This window comes from Sinocyclocheilus grahami, unplaced genomic scaffold, assembly GCF_001515645.1.
Source record: "Sinocyclocheilus grahami isolate Dianchi unplaced genomic scaffold, SAMN03320097.WGS_v1.1 scaffold228.1, whole genome shotgun sequence".
Taxonomy (NCBI): Eukaryota; Metazoa; Chordata; class Actinopteri; order Cypriniformes; family Cyprinidae; genus Sinocyclocheilus; species Sinocyclocheilus grahami.
In genome coordinates, this window is record NW_015505407.1 from 1,018,196 (window position 1) to 1,029,905 (window position 11,710).

At 36.9% G+C, this 11,710-nt stretch overlaps 2 protein-coding genes across 2 annotated transcripts; one reads left to right on the plus strand and one right to left on the minus strand.

Moving 5' to 3' along the window:
- Positions 1-574: 574 nt before the first annotated feature.
- LOC107597120 (cannabinoid receptor 2-like) lies at positions 575-3,653 on the minus strand. Its single transcript, XM_016288058.1, has 3 exons — positions 3,630-3,653; positions 2,181-2,283; positions 575-1,640 (listed from the first exon to the last, which is right to left on the minus strand). Exons 2-3 carry the CDS (start codon positions 2,260-2,262, stop codon positions 577-579), a joined length of 1,146 nt encoding a protein of 381 aa, XP_016143544.1. The 5' UTR covers positions 2,263-2,283; positions 3,630-3,653; the 3' UTR covers positions 575-576.
- A 3,448-nt stretch (positions 3,654-7,101) lies between these two features.
- Positions 7,102-10,462, plus strand: LOC107597121 (proline-rich nuclear receptor coactivator 2-like). Its single transcript, XM_016288059.1, has 3 exons — positions 7,102-7,272; positions 7,787-8,004; positions 8,201-10,462. The coding sequence occupies exon 3, from the start codon at positions 8,222-8,224 to the stop codon at positions 8,687-8,689; it is 468 nt and encodes a 155-aa protein (XP_016143545.1). The 5' UTR covers positions 7,102-7,272; positions 7,787-8,004; positions 8,201-8,221; the 3' UTR covers positions 8,690-10,462.
- Positions 10,463-11,710: the final 1,248 nt, after the last annotated feature.

Here is an 11,710-nt window from a genome sequence, read left to right on the forward strand (position 1 = left end):
GTTTATAGGTTTGATTTCACTACTATAAAAAGGTGCTTAGAGAAACAACATTATACATGGATAGCTGATCACAATAGCCACATTATGCAGACCTATTGTATGTTCCTAAAAAATAAAATATTTTAGATTTTTAAATAGTTTTTAAAACACATTCTGTTTACAAATATATTAGCTAAAATATAGCTAATGTCTTTCTTAACGTGTCAAATGAAGTCGTCTCAATACATTCTACTCCTAAAAATATACAAAATACAATTTATAAAGAGTATTTCAAGCAGTAAAATTCCATGTGTGTCTGTGCACGTTAAAATTCTTAAGTTCTCGTTAGTATGCAAACCTTCTTCATTTGATATTTTCATATTTTTCACTGCTATTTATTTGATATCCTGCAATTTCATATCACAAAACAATGTTTTCTGGAATTGGGAAACGTACAAAAAAAAAATATATATATATACACATCTATAATATTCATACAATGAATGCTAACCTAAATTATAATCCTGATTTAAAATGTATTAAAAGTTGGCAAATTATTAATACGAAAAGGACGTTAAGTCATATTTATGTGCTGTTTTACTGCTTGTCTACGCTTTCAGAAATAGTATCTGGGTTACTATCACTAACAGCCTGATCTTTGCTCTTTTTGCTAATCCCAGAACCATTTTCCTTTCTTTGGCCACGAGTGTTTCCCAACGTACGTTCCCTGCATGCCTTGCAACATGCCAACAATGCAAACAGTTCTGCCCTCAGCTCTTTGCAGCGTAGGGCATATAGAAGCGGGTTTACACACGAGTTGACCAGGCAAAGCGTGCAACAGAAAGCGAACATTCGTTGTTGTTTGTCTGTAAGGATCACGGTGACATCCACCATCATAAAGGACAGGACAGGCAGCCAACAAACAGCAAGGATTAGGAGAATCAGACTGAAGGTACGTGCAAGTTGAATGTCCATTCGCATTCGAGCCTGTCCTTTCACGCTCTGCCTCCCCGACTTTGGTCCACCCATAGCTGCTTCATGGCGATTTGCTTTCCACAGGATGAGGACATAAGCCACTATGATAAGGAAGAGCACCACAAGTTGTAGGCCCGTCCAGAAGGCCAGGTAGTGATCATCCACATAAGGGAAGAGAAGGGAGCACGGAGGATGAAACTCGGTTGCGCACCTCCAACCCATCAGAGGAAGAAATGAAATTATAACCGTTGTACACCATAATAATACAATAGCCAGCTTGGCTCTAGTGCGTGTCAGTAGCACCTTGTAATTGGAAGCCTGGTAGATGCAGAGATAACGGTCCAACGCTGTCAGCAACAGGCTTCCCACAGAACCAGTGAAAGCCATTGTGACACCACCCAGCTTGAACAGAGAGATATTAGGGCCATCACTCTTACTATAAAGATGGAAATCTAGAAAACTGATGGTGAAGAAACAGCTGGCAAAGGTGTCAGCTAGTGCCAGGCTGCTGATGAACAGATACGATGGCCGTCTGCGCAGAGTGGTGGAGCTTGCAATGACCAACAGGACCAAAATATTCTCCAGGAATGTCACAGGGCCAGCTATCAAACAGATTGAGCTAATAGCTTTCTTCTCTGATTCGTTCAGGACCATGTAACACTCTAGGCTGTTGCACAAGCTTGCACCTGTAACAGTACGGATCAAAATTTACTCACCTTTTAGGATGAACAATTAATATACACAGCAAAATCCCCGGAGTTAAATCAACTCTGGGGATTTTGCTTCCAATCATTTTATCAATATTTAAAATATTTTCATGTTTTTTAATTAATATTTGAATTACAGTTATTTTTTAAATAAATTCAAAAGTTTGGAATCAGTATGGTTTTTAATGTTTTTGAAGTCTCTTATGCTCACAAAGGCTGCATTTATTTGCATTTATTTATATTTGTTTCAGAATTCCTTAATTAAACAGCATTTATTTAAAGTAGATGTATTTATTTTATGTAAAAGTCTTTACTTTCACTTTTCATCAATGTAGTGCTTTCTTGCTAAATAAAAGAATAAATTTAATTTTAAATAAAACTTACTCACTCCAAACTTTTGAACGGTAGTGTTTGTTGATTTATTATTTATTTTGTAATGTTTAAATGTGCAAACTAGTATATTTGTCACAACAAAACTTGAAAAGACAGACCATAGAAAATCTTTATGAGAAATAATACCTATGTTTGTAATGTTTGGTGTACTTTCATTTAAATAAAGCGCAGTGGTAGCTTCTTGATTTTGTTCCAATTCTGTCTCCATTTTCCCCAGGACAGAAATGGTCTGTTAAAAATAAATAAATGACAAATGGTTAAAAAACAGCAGACACAATTATTCATGTGCCTCATGTGACTACTGCCAATAGAAACATGAAAAAAAGTTGTTTGAATTTGAAGTTCTGAATATGACATGATTAAGAGAGATAAACCACACTCACAAAACCCATTTAAAGTCGAACATGTCTCCAAGCAACATGTATTAATGCACTCTATAAATAAAACTGCATTATTCAGACTACATGGCTTAGATTTGGAAGAGAAGTGAAGTTATCCTTAATGTAAAATAATAAGCCTGTCCCACATGTCTATTCAGGACATTTTTGAATATAAACTACTGGTCACTGTGCCCTAAAACTGTTCAATAGATTAGAATGTTAGATAACGCCCCCTGCTGGGCAAAAGACGACACGAGTTTATTACAAGAGAAGGATTGACAAATAGTTCGTATTTTCACAATTATCCACTAGAGAAAAAAAAGAGCATAGAAAAGATTAAGCATAGGAATTTTTTTGTTGTTCTGTAATTACCTTACAAGCATAGTGCAGAAAGCAGACACATTCTTTGATTAAGTATAGAATAAAGACTAATCTGTTTAGTTTGGTAAATAGTTAAATGAAAAAGCCTGCTCTTAGAGGTTATTTTTCACTGTTCCCTCCTTCCACTTTCACTTTATTTATCCTTTCCTTACAAGAAGCAATAATATTATTCTTTGTATCCTCCCACATATTCATCACAAGGCATATTAGCTCCATGCCATCTCAATGTTCTTAAAATTTCTGAAAATATTGGAAAATTTTCAGTTAAAGCTACTTCTGGTGTTAGCTCCAACAGAAGGGCTTCCCCTCAGAGTCTTGGTTCCTCCCAATATTCCTTCCTCGTGTATTTTTTCCTAACCATTTTCACCTTTGGTGGCTCACTGGGGGTCAAAAGGCATGATTTTACTTTATACCTTAAGTTTCCTATTTTCTGTAAAGGTGCTTTAGAACAATGTGTATCGTGCCAATGCCAATATTGGTTTGAACTGAACAAAATAAGACAAAGGTCTTTACAAAACACAGTTTTGCTTTCAGAAGCTGCTGTTATTTGAAAACTTAAACACCGAAAAAAAACATACTGTATGCAATAAAAATGTGTCACAAAAATGTAATCAGGCTACAGCTCTTTCACACTCACAAGTGAAACGTAGGAAGTTCTTAAAAACATATTTGTCATTTAATAACACACTATGACATATGGCTTACAAATAAAGACAAGAAAAAAACTGCTGTTCATTAGTACCCATTAGAGTTGTTTAATTTCACACTGGATTTTTGCATAGCCTACACATTGATCAAATGAATTGGTTCTTACCGTCGTGTTTTGCTGTTGGTAAAAATTGTCTGCTGTTGGCAGATATGGTCTTTCACAAATCTCAAACCTCTGATTTCAACACAAGAGCATACACCACACCCCCAGTGAGGGAAAGAGAGAACCAAATTTTCATTATTATGTCCTTCCAGACAGCTGTTAGGGAATGAACTGTGCTGTATTCTTCACTTCTGAGCAGGTATGCAGATGATTAAAGAGACTGAAGTGAGGAGGACACATTATTGAGGAGAGAAAAGCAACAGATGGAAAGTACCAAAGCTGTTTTTCTCTGAGATGAAAACTGACAACCAAAGAGGAACCTTAGTGTCTCATCACCACACGATGACATACGTGTAATAAATGCTGAAATATTTCTTTTTACCACAGCTTCCTCATGACGTTCTTCCCTCTGTCAACAATCATTTTAATAATTTAACAAAAGACACTAAAACGTTTTATTCTGTAACATATTCTTCCCAAGGCGGATTAGCTCAATGCCACCTCTGTGCGTCTCAGAGTTCCTAAAATTTCTCATCACCACAAGATGACAATAGGGTAAAATGGCGAAACAATTCTCTTTATTACATCTTCCTCGTCTTGTTGCTGACCTATTTCACAAATTTGATCATGGAGAGCAGATGGTGGAGTAAAATATCGGTTACCTCTCACTGCAGCTGTCCCAATTTTTTATACATTTTCATCCCTGTAATTGCTTACTCTTTGAAAGGCTTTGGCTGAGAAGCCATTTTTGTGAGGAACTGTAAAAAACAAAACACTTTGAGCTCCCAGTAAAACATAGTACTAATGAATAAAAAAATAAATATGTTGATGTTTTATTCTTGGGCGAGTGTAACCCACAATATACTGACAAATTTAAATCTGCCTGTCATCAATATCCAAACGGAAAAATTAATGTCCGCCTGTGATATCTTTGAAATTATATTGTCTGTAACTCTGTAACTATATTGAGTGTAGTGTTATTTTTAAGTAACAGATGGCGCTTGTGAAGTAACTTCAAATTGGCTCAAGTATGAGAATGTGTCGAAAGCTGGCATCTATCTATCTATCTATCTATCTATCTATCTATCTATCTATCTATCTATCTATCTATCTATCTATCTATCTATCTATCTATCATATATTTAGCCATCTATGAATAAATTGACCATAATATACCATAACATATACAATAATATAGCTCTTTAACATATACAGTGGGTACGGAAAGTATTCAGACCCCCTTAAATTTTTCACTCTTTGTTATATTGCAGCCATTTGCTAAAATCATTTAAGTTATTTTTTTTCCTCATTAATGTACACACATGACAAATTTAAATCTGCCTGTCATCAATATCCAAACGGAAAAATTAATGTCCGCCTGTGATATCTTTGAAATTATATTGTCTGTAACTCTGTAACTATATTGAGTGTAGTGTTATTTTTAAGTAACAGATGGCGCTTGTGAAGTAACTTCAAATTGGCTCAAGTATGAGAATGTGTCGAAAGCTGGCATCTATCTATCTATCTATCTATCTATCTATCTATCTATCTATCTATCTATCTATCTATCTATCTATCTATCTATCTATCTATCTATCTATCTATCTATCTATCATATATTTAGCCATTTATGAATAAATTGACCATAATATACCATAACATATACAATAATATAGCTCTTTAACATATACAGTGGGTACGGAAATTATTCAGACCCCCTTAAATTTTTCACTCTTTGTTATATTGCAGCCATTTGCTATGCATAATAAATACTTTACATGATTTGTCTTTTGAGTGTAACAGTAGTAGGCCTGTCATAAAAGTATATGCTTTTTGTGTGCATGTAGATGTTTCTCCCTCAACATTGTCAAATTTGGTCATTTGACCTCTTCTCAAATCGTGTTTGACCGACAAGAGCCTCCCACCCGACCTACTTTCCAAACATAGGATACAAACTTAGGCCAAGCCCTCTGGAAAGCTTTAAACCAATGTTGCACCCAGAGGGTGTGCACTTCCGTCACCAAATAAGGATTTTGATTAAACAGGCAAACAAGCGCTACATTATGCAACAGGTCTGCTTAAGGAATAAGCAGGAGTAGGTTATTTAATCCACATATGAAGGAATTTTAAATGAGAAAGCAATCATAAATAGCAATTATAAACATTGACAACTTTCAAATGTTTAAAACAAGACTAGCCTCCTTCAATAAAAGTTACTAAATGTTTTTTTTAATTAACATTCTCTAAACTGTGCAATTGTCACAACGGTTTAATGAGACATCACAACTCATATCTGCAAAATGTAATAACTCCCCAAAACATGCTTCAAAACCTAGTTCTGTGCCACAATAAAACATGAATAAAAATGTTATGTTAAAATATTTGTCAAAACAACAAATCTCTTAACATAAGGCAACTACATATTGTATTTTTCTAAATAAGTCTAGCTTAGATTGTTTCCGTTTAATTCATTTAGACCTGTTCAGATAAAACAAGGTTGGAAACAGGTTAACAGGTAGAAGGTTTAAATTTGGCCCGATAATGGTTATCTGTCTTCTTACAGCTGTTCAACTTAAAACATTCTCAGAGTTGGAGTGCCATAAACAATCTAAGCAGACATTTTGTTTCAAGAACACCAAATGGCCCATATGCCTCCTCCAAGCCATTCATTGATTTATGAAGATACACCCCCAAAATAACACCTTTATCTGTAGCTTTTCAAACAGTTTTCCTCCCATTGTCATTTGGCAATAGATACCACTTCACAGGTTTTTATCTATGTTGTCACATGCCAGCAGGTGGTGTGTAGCCTATACTTCTTAAAGAATGTGTCAAGTTTCTTGGTTTCAAGACCAGCTAGGCCTATTTCCTGTATCCCACTCACACCTTTCCAGTGATTGTGATATTGTCTGCGAAGTGTCTATTTTATTAGGTTATATACAATGGATTTAACAACATCTCGACATGCTCACAATTCGGTTCTTTTTTGTCTTTTATCTCTGTATTCTTTAATCTTTTCCACAACATATGGAAGTGTCTGAAAGTTTACTCAAGTAGATCAGATTCTTAAAAGTAATATTCCTAAAAACTATTCTTGTATAAGCGAATTGGACATCTAAAGCCTTTAAAAACTGCTTCACTGTTAATAGAATTTGACAAGGCATATACACCAGTGTTGTGCCCTTCGATGATGTGCCGCCATGGACATTTATTAGTAGGTTAACGTTTAAGTGTTTGCGTTTTGAGATTAAACCAAACCGGAAGAAGCCATGTGATCATTTTTTATGCCTTCGAGTTATTACAGTAACGCGAAAACCAAAATTCCCCACAAACAAACACGTAACGCTCGGTGACGTAGGAAGGATGGCAACAGGCGTGTTCTTCGCTCCTATTGGTCACGCGTCAGCAGTTCTGCTCCCTGATTGGTCGGCACACCACAAATCTGAACTACTTAGGCTTTGTCGAGGATCCATTTTGTTGTTAGACGGAGACAAACCAGAGAAGGAGGACAATACCATTCCGCTGTAGCCTCAGATTTGAATAAACATTCACATATCGGGAAATATTTTTTCCATAAACAGCTACAGCTGACAGACTCGACCAAGGGAAGACGAAGGGCTTATTCCATCAAAGCCTGAGGAAGTCGGTAAGTTGTTTTCTACTGCGTTAAAGACATTGGGAGTCGTCGACGGTACTGACGCCATGTTGAGTACGAGAGTCTTTGTTTTGGTCCGGGGCTAGAAAACATGACATAATACCAATTTTTCTTATCATTTGAAACAAGTTTTTAGTAAAACATTATAGAAATGATCTGCAATTCCGAACATACTGAAAATGTGCTTTTTTTAATCGATAACAACCGTGAAGACATTGAGCATAATCGAGGAAGATTAGATGTTATGTAATACCATATTCACAAAATATTTCCTACTATTCGTGGTTTAAATATAGCATTGTTTAAATTACAGATTATATGCAACATTGTTTTATTGTTTGACCCGAACTAATTTTTTTTACTCTTGCCATTTTCACTCTTTACACAAACAACTAGTTTATATAGGGACGTAATAATCGTGAAGATAATAAGTGTTACTAAATATTATTTAAATCGAATGCATTTAGCAAATATTATTGGTGACATAAATGGTTTCTTTTGTTAGATTCACGGCTTCTTGAGCACCGTGCGCCGAGGTGAATTCATGTTCAGCTCGTTTACACGACAAAACAACGCTCATTGGCACATGAAAACTTCAGATCTTGCTGGACACAGATGTGCAGCGAGAAGTAGATCAACTACTTCGAGGACCTGGAGCCCGATTGGTGAAGAGAAATTAAAGAGTGAGGAGTACCACGCACTCAACTTTTCTACAACAGAGAGGTACGTAGAGGAAGCGAGTGGGGGATGGGCGGGGACGCGCTTGTTGTCTCGCGCTGCACGTAGCCCGTTGTTATTGTCAGTCTGCTACACGGGCCGTTTAGTAGCCCGTTTTTAAAGCAATTTGCACTATTTAAACATTGTAATTCAAAGTGTATTTATTGCCCTTTCATTAAACAAGTTCTTTGTCTTCTGATAGGTGACATTCAGTCAAAGCAGTATGGGAGGTGGTGAGAGATACAACATTCCAGATCGCCCAGTGCCCAAGAAGAGCCACCAGATTGGCAGGGGCAAGCAGAGAAGTCTAGACCAGAATGGAGTGGTGCATTCCGCCTCCTCAGGAGCCTTAGGGGTGCCCCATCACCACAGCCATCGCAGGGGTGAGAAGGGCACCAACTATTATTGGTCTCCTGAGGCGCGGCAGGCCGCGTCTGTAGACATGAAGAATGCCTCAGTTCGTTTTGCCACACCTTATGACCAGAATTGGGAGGGTACAGTGTCCCATCTGAGCAAACTTTTGTCAGCTCAGTGTGGTCAGAACTATGCTGGAGCCAAGTTTAGTGAGCCCCCATCCCCAAGTGTGCTACCCAAGCCCCCGAGCCACTGGGTGTCTCTTCCCATGGGCGCTTGCGATCATCGTGAGATGATGACCTTTCAGTTAAAGAGCCTCCTGAAGGTTCAGGCCTAAGAAGTTCTGTCACTGCTGCTTTCTTAAGCCAATATATGAACGAAGGCTCTGCTTTGGCATCTCACCCTCTTCTTAAATGCTCCAGCTGCGTAATATATTTTAAAGCTATTTTTAGATTTGCATCTTAATTAGGTGATGACCATTTGGCAGGCAGATTTTGCTCCTGATGTCCATCACCTACATTAAAAAAAGAAACCACTCCTAGTTATTACGTCGCTGTGGCCTTAAGGGGCGGGTGAGAACTTTTAGCGGAGCCGTATGCCATGACAAATGCTGAACTGGATGTCCTCCTTAATAACTCATTGCTCTGTTATGCTCCTGTTTTGTTTTGTTCTTTTTTTTGATGGCTGTTTGTGACAGTGTGTTTTTTCTTCTCAACCATGCCTAGGAGTAGACAAAATTAACACCATTTCCTTTCTGAAATCTCGCATTGTTTTTCGCTTGCTGAGGTTTGATGCGCACTCTCGACTTGAGTTTTAATCATGCAGGGAGTGTCAGAAACCTCTTGGTGCTAAGCACAGCAGCATTTGTAGCGTTCTAGTGCATACTGCATTTCCAGGTATCTATTTTTATTTTGCTTTTTGGGAAGTAAAAGCCACTCGACTTCGTTCTGCAGGGAGACCTAAGTGAACAGAATACGAAGGGGAACAAACTTCAGTGAACATAGGTCATTTGACGAACCCTTAAGCCTAATGAGGTGGCACAATGGACCTTGTGCTTTCAACACCTGTACTTTTTTTTTTAATGGCGCTGTGCGCATTGCACTATAGGTGTTGAAATTCACCAAGGTTCATAAGCTCTATTGCAGCGTTAATTATTATTTTTTGCATCCCTTATGTTATAGCTTAGAAAACTGTGTGATTTTTTTTTAATGTTTACCAAAGCTAAGTAATCAGCAGTTTTCTGTTGGAACCCCCCCTTCCTTTACCAGATCTGGTTACAAGTGCCATAAATCATCGGGTAAGGCATTAGTGTATATCAAGGTTTTGGTTGACAAATCATTTTTGAAAAATTATTTTTTATTTTTTGACTTTGCTGTACTTTTGGAACGATTACAGAGCAAATATGCGGAGGAGGGTTATGATGCGAGAACATAGGACGGATGTTTTCTCTGGTCTCGTCTCATAGCCTTGTTTGCTCTGTGATTGTTTTGATACAAGCATCGTTTTATGGAATGTGTGTATTATGGCACGGGGGAACTGAGAAATAGGGCGCAAGTCCAGTGAGGACATGTTTACATTGTTTTATAAGAAGGCAGGCGGCTGACATCTTAGACACTGCCCTTTCTCACTTGTTATTCTTGCACTGCTGTTCATTTGTGTTCAAAAGTTTCAGACAATGTTGCTCTTTCAACTGTGGATGTGTCATGAAGCACCCCTTCCCACTTCGTTTTGAGTGTGGTGGAAACTACCTCTCTTGCAGAACGTGATGTTAATAGCCATCTTAAAGATGACAAAACAAAGCTAATGAGATTTAATGTGTGTAATAGAGCCATGTAAATAATGAAATGTATAAAATGTTGTAGCATATTGTACATTTGTGCAGGAATGTTTGAAACCTGCAGATAAAGTATTTTTTAGTAATAACACTGAATGTAAAAGTCACGCTAAGGACGTGGCTTGTTTTAAAATGCTGAAAAATATTTTGTTTAAAAAAAAAAAAAGAGAGAATTTTGCCTATAGTGCGTCAAAACCCCTGCACTGTGTGATTTTGTTGCCAGTGATCTTGCACATAATATTTTTTATTTTGTATAAGGCACTGTGTAGGGGCAAGTAAAAAAAAATAAAACATTTTGAAATTGAAAGGGACTTTTATACATTTTGTTTTTGAGTTGCCTATGCAAGTAGAAAAATAATTGTAATATTTTTGCGTTGTTATAATTCATTATTTTGCCCTTTATCCAGAGTCCAATAAAGCAGTGTTGCATTTGCCCCAAGGCATTGGTCTTTCCTCCACGGGCCAATGTTTGAAGCCAATGATGCTGCGTTTTACCTCCAGAAATGCCAGATTATATTTTAACCCTTTAAATAAAAAGTACATTTATTTTAATGGAATGTGTAAAAGTCCTTTTCCTAAATTTGGTTATCCTGAACAATTGGCTGTGAATTTATCCCAACCTTGAAAATGTCACTTGAAATGGAAGCTGAAAGCCCTTTTGGTAAGATTTGGTATGTACTAAAAGATTGTTTAATTTGGTTGTCAAAAAATTAAAATTCCTTCCCTTCCCCCCAGTACTGTTTGTGTGTGTTGTATTTTATTTTATTTTTTAATCTGTCTTTAGAGTTTAACATTAACATAAAATATGTAGTCTTTGTTGCTGTTTTATAGTTTTACAATTTTCGTTTTTTTTTTTTTTTCACTGAATTTAGAAGAACTTTCACCTAAACCCTGCAGTGAAAACGAGTTTAATTAGTCTTGCGTATAGGGTAGCAAATACATGTTATTTTAGTGATGTACAACTATTTGTTTTTGCCAGTAATCTTCAACATTACTGCCAGTTCGAGCAGCATGGCACACAGAACAACTGACACTGTGTGTTGGACTTCTGCCCAGAGTTTTGAAACCATTTACCGCCTGGCCCATGGTTGGTTGTCAAAAAATTAAAATTCCTTCCCTTCCCCCCAGTACTGTTTGTGTGTGTTGTATTTTATTTTTTAATCTGTCTTTAGAGTTTAACATTAACATAAAATATGTAGTCTTTGTTGCTGTTTTATAGTTTTACAATTTTCGTTTTTTTTTTTTTTACACTGAATTTAGAAGAACTTTCACCTAAACCCTGCAGTGAAAACGAGTTTAATTAGTCTTGCGTATAGGGTAGCAAATACATGTTATTTTAGTGATGTACAACTATTTGTTTTTGCCAGTAATCTTCAACATTACTGCCAGTTCGAGCAGCATGGCACACAGAACAACTGACACTGTGTGTTGGACTTCTGCCCAGAGTTTTGAAACCATTTACCGCCTGGCCCATGAAACCGATTATCTGTTCAGACTAGAACTCGGTGTCTGCTCATGTAGACG